The sequence below is a fragment of the Triplophysa rosa genome, linkage group LG15 (assembly GCF_024868665.1).
Source record: "Triplophysa rosa linkage group LG15, Trosa_1v2, whole genome shotgun sequence".
In the NCBI taxonomy this organism is placed as follows: Eukaryota; Metazoa; Chordata; class Actinopteri; order Cypriniformes; family Nemacheilidae; genus Triplophysa; species Triplophysa rosa.
In genome coordinates this window covers 1622770-1642443 of record NC_079904.1, presented here as the reverse complement: position 1 = coordinate 1642443, position 19674 = coordinate 1622770, and the positions used below count along the sequence as shown (strand labels likewise).

The 19674-nt window shown below is 40.6% G+C and overlaps 2 protein-coding genes across 5 annotated transcripts in view; one reads left to right on the top strand and one right to left on the bottom strand.

Moving 5' to 3' along the window:
* Nucleotides 1-15707, bottom strand: part of cfap61 (cilia and flagella associated protein 61) — a 24597-nt gene extending 8890 nt beyond the window's left edge. Inside the window, exons 1-17 of one of the 4 annotated variants that reach the window (XM_057352636.1) lie at nucleotides 14782-14924; nucleotides 14353-14502; nucleotides 12771-12921; nucleotides 12427-12503; nucleotides 11827-11894; nucleotides 11636-11753; nucleotides 11372-11504; nucleotides 10384-10575; nucleotides 10062-10118; nucleotides 9829-9941; nucleotides 8682-8721; nucleotides 7642-7781; nucleotides 7421-7547; nucleotides 7263-7340; nucleotides 6975-7181; nucleotides 6535-6663; nucleotides 2026-2153 (exon numbers count right to left, since the gene is read on the bottom strand). In XM_057352636.1, coding sequence (XP_057208619.1) covers nucleotides 2026-2153; nucleotides 6535-6663; nucleotides 6975-7181; nucleotides 7263-7340; nucleotides 7421-7547; nucleotides 7642-7781; nucleotides 8682-8721; nucleotides 9829-9941; nucleotides 10062-10118; nucleotides 10384-10575; nucleotides 11372-11504; nucleotides 11636-11753; nucleotides 11827-11894; nucleotides 12427-12503; nucleotides 12771-12921; nucleotides 14353-14495 — 1901 coding nt within the window. In that variant the 5' untranslated portion in view covers nucleotides 14496-14502; nucleotides 14782-14924. Of the gene's footprint in view, nucleotides 1-2025; nucleotides 2154-6534; nucleotides 6664-6974; nucleotides 7341-7420; nucleotides 7548-7641; nucleotides 7782-8681; nucleotides 8722-9828; nucleotides 9942-10061; nucleotides 10119-10383; nucleotides 10576-11371; nucleotides 11505-11635; nucleotides 11754-11826; nucleotides 11895-12426; nucleotides 12504-12770; nucleotides 12922-14352; nucleotides 14503-14781; nucleotides 14925-15429 lie in introns of those variants that run through there. The other 3 variants (XM_057352635.1, XM_057352634.1, XM_057352637.1) reach the window with 3 other exon arrangements.
* crnkl1 (crooked neck pre-mRNA splicing factor 1) lies at nucleotides 14928-19674 on the top strand. The gene is made up of 14 exons (XM_057352638.1): nucleotides 14928-15097; nucleotides 15224-15376; nucleotides 15720-15811; nucleotides 15893-16051; nucleotides 16126-16292; nucleotides 16376-16554; nucleotides 16637-16807; nucleotides 16911-17102; nucleotides 17197-17256; nucleotides 17337-17417; nucleotides 17518-17757; nucleotides 17878-17979; nucleotides 18319-18567; nucleotides 19224-19674. Exons 1-14 carry the CDS (start codon nucleotides 15050-15052, stop codon nucleotides 19560-19562), a joined length of 2232 nt encoding a protein of 743 aa, XP_057208621.1. The 5' UTR covers nucleotides 14928-15049; the 3' UTR covers nucleotides 19563-19674.

The following is a 19674-nucleotide window of genomic DNA, read 5'->3' as shown; positions in this document are numbered from 1 at the left end:
GGTGGATGACTGCAGTCAAAGTATATGAAACAGAGGATAAAATATGACTTCCCATGAGAATGAAAAATCTGATTCATATCGGAATTATTTCTTATTCAGTCTCATCTGTGTCTCAGATGTTTCTCCTGAGAAAGAGTCAGAAATCTCACAGATGTCATTAGTGTTTGAGAAGAGATGTCAACAGCGTGTCAAGCTGAGCTCAGATTTGTCAAGTCTGCATAATTGAAGATTTCAATATGAACTCAAACATTTCAAATGTACTCAAATCCTGATTCGTTTACCTCTACAATCTACATTCATTCAACACCTCCATACTACTCTTCATGTGTTTCAACAACAATTATTTTTTTCTAAACAATCTAAGGAGAAACATCTGAGACTAAGTTAATAATGAAAATACATAAGATATCCTAAGGAATAACATCAACAAACGGTTAAAAACAAAATCGAATTAAAATCACAAATGATTTTAGACAGCAAAGAATTTGTTCACTTTAACTGCTGTAATAAATGAAAGATTCAACTAGAATTATATTGTCCGTGTTTTATGACAAGAATAAAAGTCGCTCGCCTGTGCCGAGTTGAAATGTTAATCTTATGCGAGAGCTTTTCTCTGCGGGCGTTCTTGACCACCAGCTCGGCGTTTCGTCCTTATCAGCGACTGACAGGCCGCTATTGTGGCCAGTGTCTGCCTGCTAAGTTTAGGGGCCAAGCATCTTTATCGGCCCTCTATGGTCCTGCGTTTCACCCCATCCTCGGGGGTGATAAAGGACAAGAGAGAGAAAAGAGGGCCAGTGGGTTTGGCTTGACAGATAAGCTCTGTCGGACACGGCCTCCACCTTCTCCATTAGTCAGGCGGCCTCTACGGGGGCCGAGCGGCCATAAGTTTAGTGGACACTAACTGCCTCATTAGTCAAGTCATTAGCGACAGCAAACACCAATTGCGGGCGGCAGAACAGTGGCGGGCTAATTAAAGGGCCAGCGCGTGACCCCTGCACGCTGCCAGCATCAGACAGCTGCGTGCCCGCCGTTCCTGCCAAACGCACACACAGAACCGCAGAGCGACCCCTGGTTGCCAGGCAGTTATCAGCTCTCGGGAAACAAGCGGGCCTTTAAATCGCAGCTTTGTTTGGTCAAACGCTCCGCGAGAGCCTGAATCCCAACCCGTGACATCGGCAGAACTGCCTTTCTGTGCACATTGAGAATCATCTGTCCTACAAACCTGGAGTTCTTCTCAGTAACAGTGTTTGCATCAGTAAAGATTTTCAACACCAAATCGATACACAACCGTCTGTATTTGGTTTTCACAGGTTGTGACTGATTTGGGGTCTGTCGTGGAGAAATGTTGTCCCTGAGTTTCTTATTTACATTTTACATGCATTTTATTGCCATCTGAACAATATAAAATCTCACATTAAAATTGCTGAGGTGTGAACTGAATGTTTAAATCAATCTGGATTTGGGTAATTATGATGAGAAATGTTCAATAACATTGACTTGACAAATCTGAGCTCAGTTTAAGACATTATGGAGATCTCTTCTGAAACTCTAAGAGACATTTCTGACACTTAAAGAAGAGTTTCAATTTGCTGTAAATCTCATTGATGTCTTGGAGAAATAATTGAAATATCAAAGAGATCTCATCTGTGATTTTTCGTTCTGATGGGTACTCACGCCTTTGCTTGTCAATGACTGCTTTCAAATATTTTACTAAATATAAAACTTCTCTTTTTGAAGAAGTCTGTAAATGTGTGCTTTTAAAAGGCACACACAGAGATGTCAGGTATTAACTGAATCCCGCTGGGTTAAGTGTTATTATAGAAGCCGTAAACTCAGATTTCATGCAATGGCTGTTTGGCTCAAATCCCATCGAGTCACTCGGACTAATGATAATCACACACAGAAAAACAACCTGTTTCACAAAGACAAAAAATCCTGTGAAAGAAAAATCACAAATACTATTAAAAGCTCAATTATCATGTGTAACGTTTGATTGAAGTAACGTTTCTAAAAAAAGACACTTACGAGAAAGTCAAGGCTTCAAGGAAAGCTAAACCCGTGTCAGACGCTCCAACTACCACAATCCTGGTGTTGATGGTGACCTTCGGCTCCATGCTGAGTTTTCTGTTGGTGTAATACAGGGCAAAGGGATCCTGGCCGGAAGAAATGAGATCAGATGATGAGAAATGATTCTCAGCATATGCTGTCAGTGCATCCCTATTATTTATTACTGACATAAATCAATCACCATACTTAATCACAATATTTGATTTCAGAAAGACTCCATTTCATGTGTAATGTAAAACAACCTTTAAAAGAAAACACGTTGAAAACATACTAGTGTGCATTTATTCATTTAGCAGATGCTTTTCCCAAAACAGCTTGCACAAGAAAGCATTTGATTTGACTGGTTTGTTTCTAGCACCGTGTCTGGTTTTTAATGGTTTTTTGTTTTGGTGCACACTACTTTATACAGCCGCGGAAAAAATAAGGGACCATTTCAAAATCAGTTTTTTGGATTTTAAAACGTACTATTTATAATAGGTACGTGTGTTTAGGTGAAATGCTCATTTTGTTTCATTCTGTGAACTACTAGCAATATTTCTCCCAAATTTCAAATCAAAATATTGTTTCTATCTGCATTTCTTTGCAGAAAATGAAAACTGGAGAAACAGGTGAAAACAACAGAAAAGATGCTCTGTATTTTTCAGACCTCAAATGCTGCAAAGAAAACAAGTTCAGATTCACTTTGAAGCAATACGAGTCATATTTCTACATGTATTTAGGAAAAGTTAAAAATGATTTTTTTATGCGATAACCTTGATTTAGATCACAGTTTTCACGTGTCTTGTCATGCGTGTCTTTCACGTGGCTGTTGGATGACTTTATGTCACTCCTGAGGTTTGATTTCATTCAAATTCAACACATATTGACTGATATAAACACAATATATCTATCTAAAATGTTGATTACATGAAAATTTACAATGGTCTTTTAATTTTTTTCCGCAGCTGTATATATCCTTAAGCGTAGATAACGTTCATACTAAAAGACAAAAACCTGATCTGGCACAAAACATGTTTTGAAAGAATAAGATTATGGGTTATTAATATTATTTTGTTTGATTATTTTAACTAAGTTTGCCAAATCATTAAGCATTACATTGAGACGATGCTTGACTAATCAGAGGAATCCTTTACAAATAAATCCCAAATATGACCAGACACACACAAAAGTCCTTTTACTTCTCAGGTAAATGTTTGTGCTTTAATCACATATCTGCCGGTTCTCTAAAAGCCAGTCGCACGAGTTCATCTGTTTGGAAGGTTTGCCTCCGTCACAATAGTTATATTAAAGCGAGAGCCGGTGTGTTTCAGCCAGCGCTCATCCTTCTAAAAGATACCGGCACACCGAAGAGCAAAAACACATTTGCATTAGCCAGCACTATAACTAATCTAAACAAATGGAAAATTCCTAATGTCAAACCCACTCCATCAAACACACAGTATTGCCTCTACACCTAATATAATGCATTGAAACTTTCCAATGTGCCCATTTTTATATTCTTAAAGCAGGTCGTCTTTGAATGTATTGAAAGCGAACATCTGCTGTGTTCTCTTCATCGTGCGCCCTCTCCTTCTCTAATTGGCCCTTGTGCATGAATCATTTGAGGGATTTGTACCGCGCTACACCTTATCCCATTTAACATGGAGGAACAGAAGGAGAAGCAGTGCACTCTGGGAAGAGAGAGAGAGAACGAGACACAGAACTATGTCAGTTGAATTTTAAGGAAACATGGCTGATACACAGCCGGCTCTTCACAGACACTCGTTCATTTCTAGAATCAAATACACCATCTGAAGCGGTTTCAATGCCGGACATGTCAAGACATCGGAAGGTCAAGAAAGATCACGATGTGCTAAAACACATTCGTAGAAGATGATTTTGGGGTTTGCACAAACTTTACAGATCAGATCTCTTTGATATCTCTATTATTTTTCTTAGACATCAATGAGATGAAATGAAGTCTCATCCGCGTCTCAGATATTCCTCCTGAGAAAGAGTCAGAAATCTCACAAAGGTCTCTGTCCTTAGAGTTTCAGAAGAGAATATTATAAAAATTCTCAACATGAACTCATTTCTCATCATTCAAGGTTCACATCGGTCTCCTCATTTGATAACGATAGAGTAACCTGACGTCAAAAACAGCCGACTTGGTTCTCCCTGCCCAGGTAAAGCCGACAGGTGCGTGGACCTGAAATGCAGGACTTCAGCGAAACGTAATGGCCTTCGTAACACAACACTCTATTGACGAAGAGCAAACAGGTGCTTTAACTCTGATTAATTCATCTGAAGCGGACGCAGGATTAACGCCGTCCTGACGCTCTTATCTGCAGTGCTGCCTGGACACCACCGTTGCTCGGCTACCAAACGCAGCGACAGCTTGTGTCGTCCTGCTAATGCATCACACACACAAATAAGCCGTAAAACATGAGCTAAGGTTCAGAACCCGCTGCCCTTCTTTACAAATACTGATGAGCACTAATACAACCGAGAACTTTTAATGTTGTGTAGTTGGGTGCATCGTTGGGTTTTGGACAAGGAACCTCAGGGTCTCCAAAGCTGGGTTTGGAAACTTTAACACACAGAAGGAAGTACAGTAACAAAAACTTTTCTTTAATAGCATCCTGATGTATTTTATTAAAGAAAAGGGCTTACATGACACACTATGAGTAAAGTAGATTGTAACGATGAAGTTCATTTAAATCCCCCTCTAGCAACACACACACACAACATACACTCAAAAAATTATTTGTTGGATTTACATAAAAAAGTAGTGTCAAGTGGTTCCACGCAAAAATGTTGAGTAGTTTCTGCAATTAGCTATTTAGTTGTATGAACAAAAGAAATTTAAGTAAGTTTTTGAGTAAATCCAAACCATTCAGATTGTACCAATATTTATCCTTCTCAAAGTTACTTTTTGTTGTTGTCATACATAAATTATATAAAGTCTCAGATTTACTGCATGTAAGTCAAACCACAATGAGCAAATCAGATGAGAGGCATCTCAGTACTGGCATTAGCACAGTTGATGCTCATTGAATGATGTAGACATCATGGGCGCGCTTTAACCTCTCACAGCCTAAGCACACGCAATGATGATAACCCTAAAACTCAAAAATACAACAAACTCCTTTAAACCTCAAAGATAAATGAACATTAAGCACAAACAAGTCTTTATCTTAACTGAAAAACACTTAAAATAACACTAAATTTCAAAATTTACTGCCTAAATGCAGTCTTACGCAAAGCATGCTGGGAACTGAAAATCCCCCTCAACCAGTCATGTTGAATTAACTTGTTTACATTAAGTAAACTCAACAATAGGTCCAATATTATAGGGTTTTGCGTTCTATTCAACAATGTTAAGTTGACCAGTCAAACACTCGTTAAGTAAAGTCGACGTCCTAAATTTTAGTATAAATAACAGTTAACTTATGTTAATGTAGTTACTTGCATTCTTTATGTACTGTGAACAAGGATGGGTTAAGTAAAACTAACAACAGCGACAGTTCATTTTTTTGAGTGCACACACACACACACGCACACACCTACACACACATGTTGGGTTTCCGTGTTTTATGGGGACATTCCATAGACGCAATGGTTTTTATACTGTACAAACTGTATATCATATTCCCTTCCCCTAACCCTAACAATCACACACAACTTTCTGCTCTTTTACATTTTCACAAAAGTTAATTCTGTATGATTTATAAGCTTGTTTCCTCATGGGGACAAAAAAATGTCCCCAGAAGGACAAGGGTTTTGGATATTGCCATCTTTGTGGGGACATTTTGTTCCCATACCGTAGGGTTTACCCTTCCCACACTCACACACACACACACACACACACACACACACACACACACACACACACACACACACACACACACACACACACAGGTCTGCAGCAGATGTTGGTCGTTGTGATAATAGCTGGATAAGAACACTGCTGCTTTACCTGTTAGAAACCAGCGTAAACATTCGCCACCATCTGCTCCATCCATCCATCTGCTTCATTAGCAGCAGACGTTCAATAACCCCGGGCTAAAAGAGCCTGTGATGTGTTTAACTTACAGCTAACCATACTGATGCACTAAACGCATAACAACGGCGCAAATGTGTACACGCACGCCATGAATTATTGATAAACGTTAGAGAGAGAAACAAAGACGCCCCGCTGTCGCTTCACACTTTATGAATAATGAGTTTCAACAAATGACATGTTGTGACGAGTGATGTCAGAATTACAGCACAGCGCCTTCTTGTGGTTTAACACTTCCTCCACACTGTAGTGTTAGCGTTACATTTACAAGTTTGGAAGAATTGCCATCCAACCCATGATCGTTGTGTTGCTAATGCTCTATGAACCGAGCTGCAGTGTGTGATTTGTAGATTGTTGTCTCTGTTTTGACAGATGCGATATTTTAAATCTTTTCTAGCAGGAGGACCTGTAGATTTCCGTCTGACCTGTTGTCTGGTGATGTGCCGGGATGGTGCGTTGATGCCCAGCTCCTCCTGCGGGTAGATGATCTGCCGTCTCGGGCTCACGGGCACCATGACGTTCAGCACGGCAGCCAGAGAGCGAGAACTGACATCCTGAAAGAAAAGGAGGAAAATAAAGAAGTGAAGAGAGAGCGTGTTTCTAAAGGTGGCAGTTAGCCACTAACAAGAAGTACATCAAAGAAATTCGTCATTTAGTTTAAAGAGATATTTCTTCATTTATCCACCCTGATGTCATTCCAAACCTGCATGACTTCATTTTCGTCTGCAGAACACAAAAGAAGATATTTTGAAGAACGTCGATGATCAAACAACACTGAACCCCATTGACTTCCATTGCATGATCACGAACCACTGAGACATTTCTCAAAATATCTTCTTTTCACAGTTCCTCAAGCTTTGCCCACCTCATGGCTGTGCTGGGACGGGTAGAGAGGGTAATAAAGGCAGGTCTTGTGTGCCAAGCGTAGCGCCTCTTTACAGAAATGCTTGCCGTGGTGCTGGAATATTGGGTGGAGGATGAAGTGACACAGGCGGCCGTGTTCCTCTCGCTGGTGATGGCTAAAATACATAAACCGCTCGATGTCAAAGTTGGCTTGAATAAACTCAATGTCCTGCAACGTGAAAACAGAAAGATGTAGCAAAGCATTTGTGGTGAGGCGACATGATGACGAGTCGTTCAACACCGAGTTTACCTCTTCATCTCTGAGGATCATCAAACCAACAATCTGACCCTGAACCCGAAACACCAAAGCCTGAAGAGCCGCCCCATCCTGTGAATAAGAGTTACACGCTTCATCAATCACCTGTGTCTGGTGTCCAAAAGTGTATTAGAATGGTCGTGGTGACAGACCACGTCTTTTCGGGCCTGCAGAAATAGATCCAGGTCATCACGGACGGATTTCTCCTGGTTAAGACTTTCTATCAGACTCTGGACTGCTGGGATATCATCCGACACGGCGACGCGCACTTCCAGGGTCCTGACGGAGAGAAAAACCACATTCAACTGATGCATAATCATGATGTTGGTGATTGATTTGATATTTGGGGTATGATGTGTGTGCGTGCGTGTACCTCAGCAGCCCCCAGCGATGGCACAGGTACAGCTCATGTGGGAACGTGCTGTTCTCACGAGGAATGATTCTGAAGAAGGACTGAAGGAGAGGGAATTCTGGAGCCGCTTTGGGTACAGAGATGACACCGTATTCCCGATCCTGCACAACACAACACATTACAGTCTATCACATACAGTCTTCAAAATAAAGGTGCTTAAAAGGTTCTTCACGGCGATGTCATAGAAGAACCAGTTTTGGTTCCGCAAAGAACCAGCCAAAATCTCTTTCTTGCTTTTTTTATAATCTAAAGAACCTTTTTTCGCCACAAAGAACTTTTGGGAAACAGAAAGGTTCTTCAGATGTTAAAGGTTCTTTATGGAACCTATGGCATCGAAGAACCCTTTGAAGCACCTTTTTTAAAAGAGCGTTGAGCTATGTTCAAAATGTACATCATATCCCCTTCATAAAACAAATGGTTAAAGATGTATTAAACTTGTTTTATGTACTGTGTGTTTGGAGTGTAAACTGAAGCTCAGCTTTGAGAAGAATTTAAGGAGGCTTGAAAAAAACACACACGTGCAAAGAATGGCTGCTGTAGAGAATCACCAAAATATTAATAAATGACAAAACTCTACTCTAAAAGTGTTTGCTTTATTCTTTATTAGCTTTTGGTTTTTCCATGCAATTGTTTTGTATATTCAAATAAAAACGATATTTGCCATAAACTGTAGTTTGCATTATTGGGCAAATAGTTTTGTCAAATAAATACGAAGAGTTCAGATGCAAACCGCTTAGTCAAAAATGAGATTACCATGTTGAGTGAATGCTCTCCACACCTCAAATATTTTTGTTTCAGAACCCGCTCAAATCAAACACCACATTCTAGTGGATTCAATCTGGATTTAGAGGGTTTTGCATCTGAACTCTTCATATCTTAAGGTTTGGTTGTCTCCATTTACAGCTCATATTTTCATGGTTTACTCAAACCTAAAGCGGTCAGTAAAACCTGAAAGTGCTGATGCCCTCTGGATAACTCAACAAACAACATAACATACTCACAGGATAAAGTGTAAACAGGTGCGGCAGGAGGTCCGCTGATCTTTGGAAGAAACAAGACAACAAGAGAAATGTTTGGAAACGTCATCTGTCAGTGTTTGGCCGGTAGAGAGAGAATGTGGTCTTGTTGGTCTCGCTGTCACTTTAAGCATTTTCCTCATTAATTACATGTTCATACTCTGTGGGGAGCGACAGGACTCCATATTCCACAACAGCTGCCCAATAATGTGACACACAGAGCCCATCAGCAGGGGCCAAATAACATTCAGACATCTACAGCAACTGGAGCTCCGCCAGACCTTCAGCTTAACCTGAACCCCTTTCTTTAAGGATAGCCTATTTAGACAGGACATATTTTAAACTTTTGTCGTTTTTTTCCTGAGGTCTATTTAATGATGCTTACAGTCCTAGTAAACATTCAATATAAACCACCATTCAAAAGTTTATAGGGTCACTGGACTTTCAGGACAAATATATACAATTAAGAAAAAATATAAAATGTAATCATTTACAAAACTTAAAAACATATTTTTCAAATGTTTTTGAAACGGATAACTAATAAAGAAAAAAATCTGTCTATAGACCGTTTCATCGGACGTGCGCTTGCGCGATCCTCAGTTAACTTCCGGTTTGTGTTTGGCTAGTGTCTAACTATAACTATTTGTATTGAATGTATGTTCATATTAATTTGTAACATTATTTTATTGTATAATAATTGTATTAAACAAACGATTTGTTGAATTTTGTTGAATGTTTATTTAATTAAATAAACAATTTGTTTTTTAAAGAAACCGTATGGTACGCTGACATCTAGCGGTTGAGCTTGGTATCGCAGCCTAAATTCAAAGTATTGGACAGACAAGTTTAGCCAAGTAACGCTTCTTCTCGGTTTCTTTTGCTTGTTATCAGAAATAATCTACAGGCATCCCATTGTTTGTGAATGTGTACCGGAAGTTAACTGCAAACCCACGAACGCGCGCATGCGCAGTAACGTTTGTCTATGTTATCACTTTGAAACCGCCTATAGGAGCTCAGAGTCGGAGTGAACTCCTTCTAAAAGCATGAGATGCTGCTTGATAAACGGATTGTTTTTAATCACAGCATAAATATAAAAGATAAATTTGTGTTCTGAACAGGCCTGTGATCTCACCTCATTTCAAACCTCTTTTCCATAGTAAAGAGCTGAATGCAGAATGCATTATGAGATCGGTCCGGTTCCGAATCCTTGCAGGAGGCCGTGTCTCTTGACTCAACGTTCTCTGGCTAATAAGAAAAAACAACAAATAAACCAAAACATGAGCTGCTTCACCACATTACAAGAGATTCCTAAGAGTTTGGGGTAACATAAGAAAGATAAATGTAAAGACAACGTCTAATTCTGACCTGGGATGTGTCAGAAGGGTCTCCACCTTGTGTCTCTTCTCCCGGATCCAATTCACACTGTAAATGTTTGTTTGCTTATTCAAATGACTGGCACATCATCTAACACATGTGTGATAAAAGCTACTTGTTTGTTGTAAGGGAGTAGGCATGATATGCGATGGCAAGGGTTTTACCCATCCTCCTATCCGGCAAACAAAAATCCTAAAACCGCTCACTTAAACTGTATGAATTGAGCGCAAGAAGCGTGGGATGCTTTTTAGCATGCACTAAAGCAATGGTGATGTTTGCCTTAGCAGCACCAAAACAGTGATTAGAAACTCACTTCTGTGTTTTTCACCTCCACGGACACACACGAGGTGAGATGTTCCTCCTCTGACGGGTTTGGCTCCTCTGGTTTGACCACTGAATTCGTCTTTCTCAGTTCTTCAAATGCTCCAAGCTCAAAGCATGTGTTTAGAAGCTTCAGGTCAATGTGATCACTCACGCTGACAAAGCCCACGACACATCCTTCAGTCTGCACATACACACATATTTACACACGCATCACACGCCGTTTTTATTGCACATGAGACGGGAAATACATGTTAGAAGTGAAAAGTATTAAAACACGAGTGTAAAGGCCTAAGACGATACCACCTCTGTAATAATTTATGGATTTTGGAAAAAACTATTCAGGCACTTTTTGTAATCCTCCTGGACGATGTACAGTCGTTCTGCGGATATTAGACAAAAGGCAAAACCGCTACAGATGTCTGGACACAATATGTGCTCTGTGAGCATGTCATGAGCCCTCATCTGCCATATGTCGCATGAACACATGTCAGTATGCGCCGCAGGCGAGGGAGAGGGCGATCTGTCACCCAATCATTCCTGAGAAAACATCAACTAACACAATGTCTGTCCCACCTTTAGAAATGCATTCAGAATACACACATTCTGTTGTCATCCCAAATATGACATTCAGTCTTATATGGAAGATTGTGAAGAATGTTGACACTGTTCTTTATACCATACAATGAACGTGAATACAGAAAGAAGTTTGTCAATCACAAAATGATGAGCAACATATACTTTCGTGTTCCACGGTAGAAAGAAAATCGATTTGAGTGCAGAGGTTGTGGGTTCGATAACACACACGGGCTACTAATAGAAATGTACTGCTGTCTAGGAAAGAAAACTGAGATTAAGACAATTGAAAAAGTTGATTTGTAAACTGCATTTGTATTCCTGATCGATGAGCGCGCAACATCTGTGTTCAACATTTGTACACGTGTTTGAACTTTTAAGGAATGTTAATGCACATGACCGACCTCACAGACGACAGCACGGTTCTCCTCGCCCTGAGACTCGATGAGCTCAGACAGAAAATACGGCCCGTGGGTATCCTCCAGTGACTCCATCTGATCTGCAAATATCTGCATGATGTCATCATGATCCTCCACTCTGGAAAGCATTGAATTTTAATACGATGTACTGAAAACTGCTAAAACAGTGTAACTATGAATTATACTCATGTTTATGTGTTTTATACGTTCTATTCTTTACGATTTTCTTATAAAAAGATGTGTTTAAACCTGGCTCTGCGGACATGCAGCCGTGGACAGTGATTGTATCGATGACAAACATAAACCGAACATTGAATTTCCTCCTTGAGACACGTTACAGGATCAAAGATCTTCTCTAGTCCTGCTTCTGGATAGAGCGTTGCAAAATTTAACACAAATATATTGAAAAATAAATGTAGTGAAACATTGCATTTTCTTACCGAGTGAGCCTTTGTAGGGACTCATGAGGCAGATGTGTTCCAGCTCCACAATGGCATTGAAGACGGTTCTAAAAGTTGCATTGGATGGAAATAAAACTGTGATCACGAGATTTGGAGATTCAATAGAACATGATTGAACGGATGCAGGAAGACATTGCTATACAGTCAATACAATTTGTGCGGCCAGAAAACAAGATTCAGACGCACTCTAACCAGATCACAAGAAAAGTCTGTCGTATTTGAGGAAATTATGATCGAAATCAAAGAGCAAACTGTGGGTTTACATGAAACAGAGTAGAGCAGCAATAATGCTTACGGAGGAATATCACAGTTTTGGGTCATATTCCAATCACAAAGAAAAAGGAAATATAAACGAAATTAATACGAAATATTAAGTTAAGAAAATGCGCCTTTTGAGGAGCTACTTAAATTGAGTGTATTGCCAAAATATTTTGAGACATTTGTGATGCAAAACCCGAAGCCTTAAATTGCGTTACGTCATACGTCAGCCTATTTCAATAAATAAACACATACATAAAAACAAAGTACACAACACATACGAACATAGAAAACGTCCAAAAGAAAAGCTGTCTCCATTACCTGACTATCTCTTTAGCTCCCCCAATAGAGAAGCTAGGCTGGGCGACAAAGAGACGCAGAAAGAGAGTGTTCAGAGGCTGGAGGAAATAAGAATGACTATCAGATAGATGTACGTCATATTGAATATAATAGACATTAGCACGGTTTCACAGACACAGCATAGCTTAAGCCTGGACTGTGCCTTAGTTGAATGAAGATATTTATGTCGGTGGAAGAATCCATTACTGGTGTGCATCTTGAGACAGAACACTGGCACTGATATATTTCAGTTAAGATTCATTTTAGTCTGGGACTAGCCTTAAGCCTTGTCTGTGAAACTGGGCCATTGTGTTTCATTTGCCTACCGTCATTTTTTGGCCATTGTCGAGTTTGTGAAATAAATTCTCCCAGCATGCCTGATCCACCAGCTCTTCCCTGGGGTGGTCAGAGAAGGATGCATGAGCGAGCACTTTATCCTTACTGGTGCTCAGTGTCACGGCCAGATTTGCTTTCTCCCTGCAATAAGACAGAAAAATCTGTTTTGTGACTACTGCCTTTAGAATAACACTTTACATTACAGGTTCCCTTCATGAAGCATTTATAAATGTGTTCATTAATGATTAATATGTAATTTACAAATGCATTATAAATCAGTTATAACTGCATGAATGAAAAGGGGGATTCTAACGAAATACCTGCCAAATAGTGAGCAGGTATAAGAAAAACAACACAACACCCTACAGTGTCTAGTCTGACACTGCAAACAACATCAAGATAATGATGAATCTGCTTTCGAGTCAAATAAATACATTTAATAAGCATATATAACATGGGAGTTAAAAATGGCTCACTATTTGGCAGGTATTTCGTTAGAATCCCCCTTTTTATTCATGCAGTTATAACTGCTTCATAATGCATTTGTAAATGACTTATTAATCATTAATGAACACATGTATAAATGCTTCATAAAGGGTACCTTAAGGTAAAGTGTTACCGCCTTTGGTTTTGAATGTGCTTGAATGTTTTTAAAGTGATCCTTCCTAAAAGACTTCATTTTATCTTAAGCAAACTTACAGATATAATACATGTGTATATTTATTAGGGGCGGGAATCACAAGGTACCACACGATACGGTTCGATACGCGATGTAAGGCGCACGATACCGAAAACGTTACAATGCACCGATTCTGCGATCATCGGTATATTACTTGGCAAGGTATTATTACAGGTATTGTATATCACAATACCCATGACGCCCATGGAAAGGTTCAGTGCAACATTTTGTCACTTTATTTAAGTGTTCAAAAGGTAAATTAATAACGTATTACCAACACGAGTAACATTTCAAGTAAATTAAGCATTTTATGACATTGGATGAACCAGGTACATTTTTACATATAACAGCCTCTTATTTAAACCTTATTTGAACATCTTTGTGTCAGCTATCTTAAATAAAAGAAACTTGAAAACACCTCAGTGCAGCAAATTTCATTAAACCAAAGCACATTAACGTCCATTCCCATATCTGCACGGAGCATCTATTATTTTACGAGCACTTTCTGCCATCCTAAACTCATTTTCTGATTAATTAACGTTTCCCTCGTTCACGTGTTAAGCGCCACCCAGTGGAGCCGTTACGCAATAACGCTTGGTAATATATTTAAAACGTCTTGTTTTATTAATTATTTAAAATATAGATGTTTGGCGCCAGCGTATCGATTCTCGTATCGCACGAGGAGGACGACGATACATCGCCATATCGATGTATTGTCCCACCCCTAATATTTACAATACTTTAATGGTGCTCCAGTCCCTATCATTTATTATAATTGTATGAAAATAAGTGAACGGTTCATACTTTCAACACGTGTTTTGTGTTTATTTACAACATAAAGGCAAATAAATGATGATATTCACATATTGCTGAACTTGTCCCGTAACACTTACAGAAGGTGAATAACATTGACTCTGCCGAACACAGCAACGGTGGACGGATTGATCAGATTATTGATCTCCTGAGCATCTGATGACTCTGTTCTTCTCACAGTCACACTTTCAACTTTTCCCGCTGATGACGTGATGGTGCTCATGTTAAAACTAAACAAAAGCAACATAAATGTTAGTTTCTACTCTGATACATGCCACTTGTGTAATCTGTTTCTATTGCAGAATATAATGTAATTGGTAATGTTATGTCCTGAAATATTTTAGATTAAAACAGTAAACACTTATTTTGAATTTTAACGACGCCATGTCATGTTTTCTTTTCACCAACTCATTCATTTTCGTGCCATTATATTGAGCAACATGACGCGGTACTAAAGGCTTTATTTCTATGTTAATGATATTACGCGCTAGGAAATTAAACAAACCAACCTTTCGATCGATTCAACCTCACAAAGCCTCACTTTTCGAAGCGCTAAATGGCGATTGCTCAAGTAAATGCTGTTAGAAAGCGTCCAGTAACCATAGTGACGGGCGGGTGTGGATGATGCAGCGCGCACACTGAATACGTCACTGAATACGCGCCGCGCGACACACGGCAGTGAGACGTAGCTAGCCCTTTAGCTTTTTATTGAAGAGTGCAGACTTACAGAATACCAACAAGAGTCGCGTTATAATACCGTTTTAGGATTTAGAAATCATGGCGTCCACAGCGGCGGGCAAACAGAGGATCCCTAAAGTGGCGAAGGTAATGAAATGAGTTTGTGAGTTAGCGTTAGCATGTCAACAAACGTCGAGCTGCCGTTTGTTTTCATTAATAAGCCGTCACGTTTGTTATTAAAGGAGTTGAATGTTTTTTTGTTTATGTGTTCAGGTGAAGAATAAAGCCCCGGCAGAGGTGCAGATCACCGCAGAGCAGCTGCTCAGAGAGGCTAAAGAAAGAGAACTTGAGTTACTGCCTCCTCCACCCAAACAGAAGATCACCGATCAGGAAGAACTCAACGATTATAAACTCAAGAAGAGGAAGGTATGATATGTGTATGATGTGATCAATGTATAACACAATATATAAAGACGTACTGTAGCGCGCGGTGACCAGAGACAACGAAGTGACCGCTCAATCGTCGGTCAACGGCGCCGCCATATTGGACCGGGCAAGATTGCCATAGAAACACCTTCAAGTTAACGGGCACCCGCGAGTAAGCGTTTACATTTCCTGACCTGTGTCTTCGTTGATACAAAAATCTTCTGTCTCTATTTACTTGTTTATCGTAAGACGTTTTTGTCGTGAGGATGTCACAGTGTAGGACTATTTCGTATTTTGATATATGACTATGAAATAATTTTACTCATCTCTCCACTCTGTTCAGGGGTTTGAGGACAACATCAGGAAGAACAGAACAGTTATCAGTAACTGGATCAAGTACGCACAATGGGAGGAGAGCCTGAAAGAAGTCCAAAGGTCAGCTTTTACGTAAATCACTAATACGAATTCTGTTCGCATGTGAAGGAATTTTGTTTAAATGTTCTCTTTCCTCCACAGAGCTCGCTCCATCTACGAGCGAGCGTTGGACGTAGATCACAGGAATATCACGCTGTGGCTGAAGTATGCCGAGATGGAGATGAAGAGCCGGCAGGTGAATCACGCTCGCAACATCTGGGACCGAGCCATCACCATCCTGCCTCGTGTCAATCAGTTCTGGTATGGTCCTTCGTCCTGGCTTCAAGAAGATTCAGAGAAAACCGAACACAGCTTAATTTGCGTTTGTCTTCCAGGTACAAATACACATATATGGAGGAGATGCTGGGGAACATTGCGGGCTGCAGGCAGGTGTTTGAGAGATGGATGGAGTGGGAGCCAGAAGAACAGGCCTGGCATTCCTACATCAACTTTGAGCTGCGCTATAAGGAGGTGGACAAGGCTCGCAGCATTTATGAAAATTATATCCTTTAATTAACATGAGTTTCAAATGTGTCCCGCTTGTAAGTTAAGCATCACTAGTTATGTTCCTTAACGGCTGAGCACTCGTCATGGTCCATCCCGAGGTAAAGAACTGGATCAAGTACGCTAACTTTGAGGACAAGCATGGCTACATCGCTCGCGGGAGGAAAGTGTTCGAGAGAGGGGTGGAGTTTTTCGGCGAAGAGCATATCAGCGAGAACCTCTATGTGGCTTTTGCCAGATTTGAAGAGAAGCAGAAAGAGGTTCGACCTGCGTTCACGGTGTCTAACAAACACAAGATCAAGCTGTCGTTTCCTCCTCACATGTTCCCTTCGTGTCTTTCAGTTTGAGAGAGTGCGGGTCATCTATAAATACGCTTTGGACCGAATCCCCAAACAGCAGGCCCAGGAACTGTTTAAGAATTACACTGTGTTTGAAAAGAGGTTTGGAGACAGGAGAGGAATAGAGGATGTGATCGTCAGCAAAAGAAGATTTCAGTATGAAGAAGAGGTCAAGGTATGTCAAATCTTCCGAGGCTTCGCTTCCGTGCAGTGTTCGATGAGGTTTTTACCAAGACGCTCTGTATCGAATCCCATAGACATAATTTTCTCCTGCACAGGCGAACCCGCATAATTATGATGCCTGGTTTGATTATCTGCGTCTGGTGGAGAGCGACGCTGACGCAGAGACCGTTCGAGAAGTGTACGAGAGGGCCATAGCCAACACTCCGCCCATCCAAGAAAAGAGACACTGGAGACGCTACATCTACCTGTGGATTAACTATGCTCTCTACGAGGAGCTGGAGGTCAAGGTACGGCACACATCAGCGACCTGCGGGGTTCATTCAGTTGTCATTCGTCAGCAGCACTCTGTGCAAGTGTTTGTTTTAATGGTGTTTTGTTTAGGACCCTGAGAAAACGCGGCAGGTGTACCAGGCCTGTTTGGATCTTATGCCACACAAGAAGGTAAATAAGGCTTGTTGTAATGCTGCTTAAAGCTTTCCCAAAATATTATTTATAATAACTGTACTGCTTTCTGTATTCAGTTCACGTTCGCCAAGATTTGGCTCTTATACGGACGGTTTGAAATCAGACAGAAGAACTTGCAGAACGCAAGACGCGGCTTGGTAAGTGATCCAGAATCCACTAATAATCCAAACAGACCTCTAAAATACTGAGTATGTGAGAGTGAAGCGTGTCTCGAACGTCTGGCTCCTCTTGCTTCAGGGCACAGCCATCGGGAAGTGTCCCAAAAACAAACTGTTCAAGGGCTACATCGAGCTGGAGCTCCAGTTGAGAGAGTTCGACCGCTGCCGGAAGCTCTACGAGAAGTACCTGGAGTTCAGTCCGGAAAACTGCACCACCTGGATCAAGTTTGCAGAACTGGAGGCGATCCTGGGCGATACAGACCGGGCCAGAGCCATATTTGAGCTGGCCATAGGACAACCACGATTAGACATGCCGGAGGTCAGGCTCGCTCACTTCGGTCTTGTTCTAGATCGTGTCGTGTTTGTGTATCTGTGCGACCACTCTTAGAGTTTGAAAAGGGCTTTAAACGAAAGCTTCTTAACGGTGTGTGTACTTTAGGTGCTCTGGAAATCGTACATTGACTTTGAGATCGAACAAGAAGAATATGACAACACGCGTGGCCTTTATAAGAGACTGTTACAGCGTACACAGCACGTCAAGGTAAGAACACAACCACCGTCATGACTGTCCAAGTGTTATATTCAGCTCAGTTTTATAACTGTGTATTGCTTTACAAATATTTCATAATCATTGTTAATTTGTTATTATCTTCTGGTTTGCATTTAAGATCCAGATTTTATAAGGAAATCTGATCAAAGTTATTGAATTAACCAAAATATTACCACATGCATGTTTGATGTGTAAACCACCACGTGATCATTTTCAAGCAGAAACAACTACATTCTGATTACTGTCAAATCTCTGTAACATGACGCTGTAGTCATCTGCACTTCAGACCATCTGAAATAATCATCTGATTGATGTGGTTTGTGTCTGCAGGTTTGGGTCAGTTATTCTCAGTTCGAGCTGTCCATTGACACCGATGAGCGTCTGCAGAGATGCCGACAGGTCTATGAGGAGGCCAACAAGGGTCTGCAGAGCTGTGAGGAGAAAGAGGAACGTTTGATGCTCCTGGAGTCCTGGAGAGACTTCGAGGAGGAGTTCGGAACGTTTACCAACCAGGAAAGAGTAAGGAAACTTCTGCCTGAGAAGGTGAAGAAGAGGAGAAAGATCACAGCAGAGGACGGGGTAAGATTTTACGTCTTGTGATCTCCAAGTACTAGGGATGTAACGATTCAATGTGAGCCGGTTGAAAATCGATTTTAACATGTGGTGATTTAAGCCGGATAAGATGTAATACATGTTTTGAACAGCAGGGGTCGCTGTGTTTACTGCAAACTTGGAAAAACTGGATATGCTGATATTTCTTAAACGTAAAAATATCAGAGAAAAGTCTTAGTTTAATTTAAAGAGACTTTTGTATTATTCCACATTTTTTAATGTGATTTGGAATTTGTTTTACAAATGCAGTTTAGTTTTGTGATTTGATGTAAAATATATTTTTATTCTACAAAGAAATGTGCAGCATTTGAGGGATAATAAAAGGGCAGTCCGTCATTTCCGATTCGTCTCAACTCATTTTTTCTCATCGTGAATCGCATTGTGAGTTGAGTGAATCGTTACATCCCTACCAACTACAACAAAAAATTCCGTTTCAGCTCTAATATTTATATTCCAGCAGTGATTTAAAAAGATAAATGATGAGATTTTTACCAAGTTGTTAGACTTGTTATCAGTGTAAACCTTTTGAGATGTAAGTACTTCTCTTGAGAATGAAGCAAATATCTAATAATCTGAAAGAATTCGTCATTTGAACACATTCTTACTTTCTGTCACGTGTTCAGTCGGATGCTGGCTGGGAGGAATACTACGACTACATTTTCCCTGAAGATGCTGCCAACCAGCCCAATCTCAAACTGCTGGCCATGGCCAAGATGTGGAAGAAACAGCAACAGGTGGAGGAGGAAGAAGAGGAGGAGGAGGAAGAAGAAGAAGAGGAAGAACAGAACGTTCCTCCCCACGCAGAAGAACCGCAGGAGATCTCAGAAGCAGAGGAGCAGGACCCTGCTGACAGCAGACAGAATGAGATTGATGATCGTGATGATGAGGACGAGAGCAGCAGCTCCAGCAGTGAGAGCGAGGACGAGACGGAACAAACCAAGACAGATGCAGACAGAGACTGAACCGCTGCGGTGGAATCCAATGCGATGTTTCTGTTTCGTTTTGTCTTTTCTTTTGTAACAAAATAAAGGTGAGAACCAAACGCGCTTGTGTCAGTCACTGGTGTCGTTTAAT

Bases quoted from the DNA above. Each gene is read 5' to 3' on its own strand.
- crnkl1 (XM_057352638.1), top strand. From the start codon at position 15,050: ATGGCGTCCACAGCGGCGGGCAAACAGAGGATCCCTAAAGTGGCGAAG. The intron at 16,555-16,636 runs GTTCGACCTGCG...CGTGTCTTTCAG, and splicing joins TTGAAGAGAAGCAGAAAGAG to TTTGAGAGAGTGCGGGTCAT. The intron at 17,257-17,336 runs GTAAATAAGGCT...TTCTGTATTCAG, and splicing joins ATCTTATGCCACACAAGAAG to TTCACGTTCGCCAAGATTTG.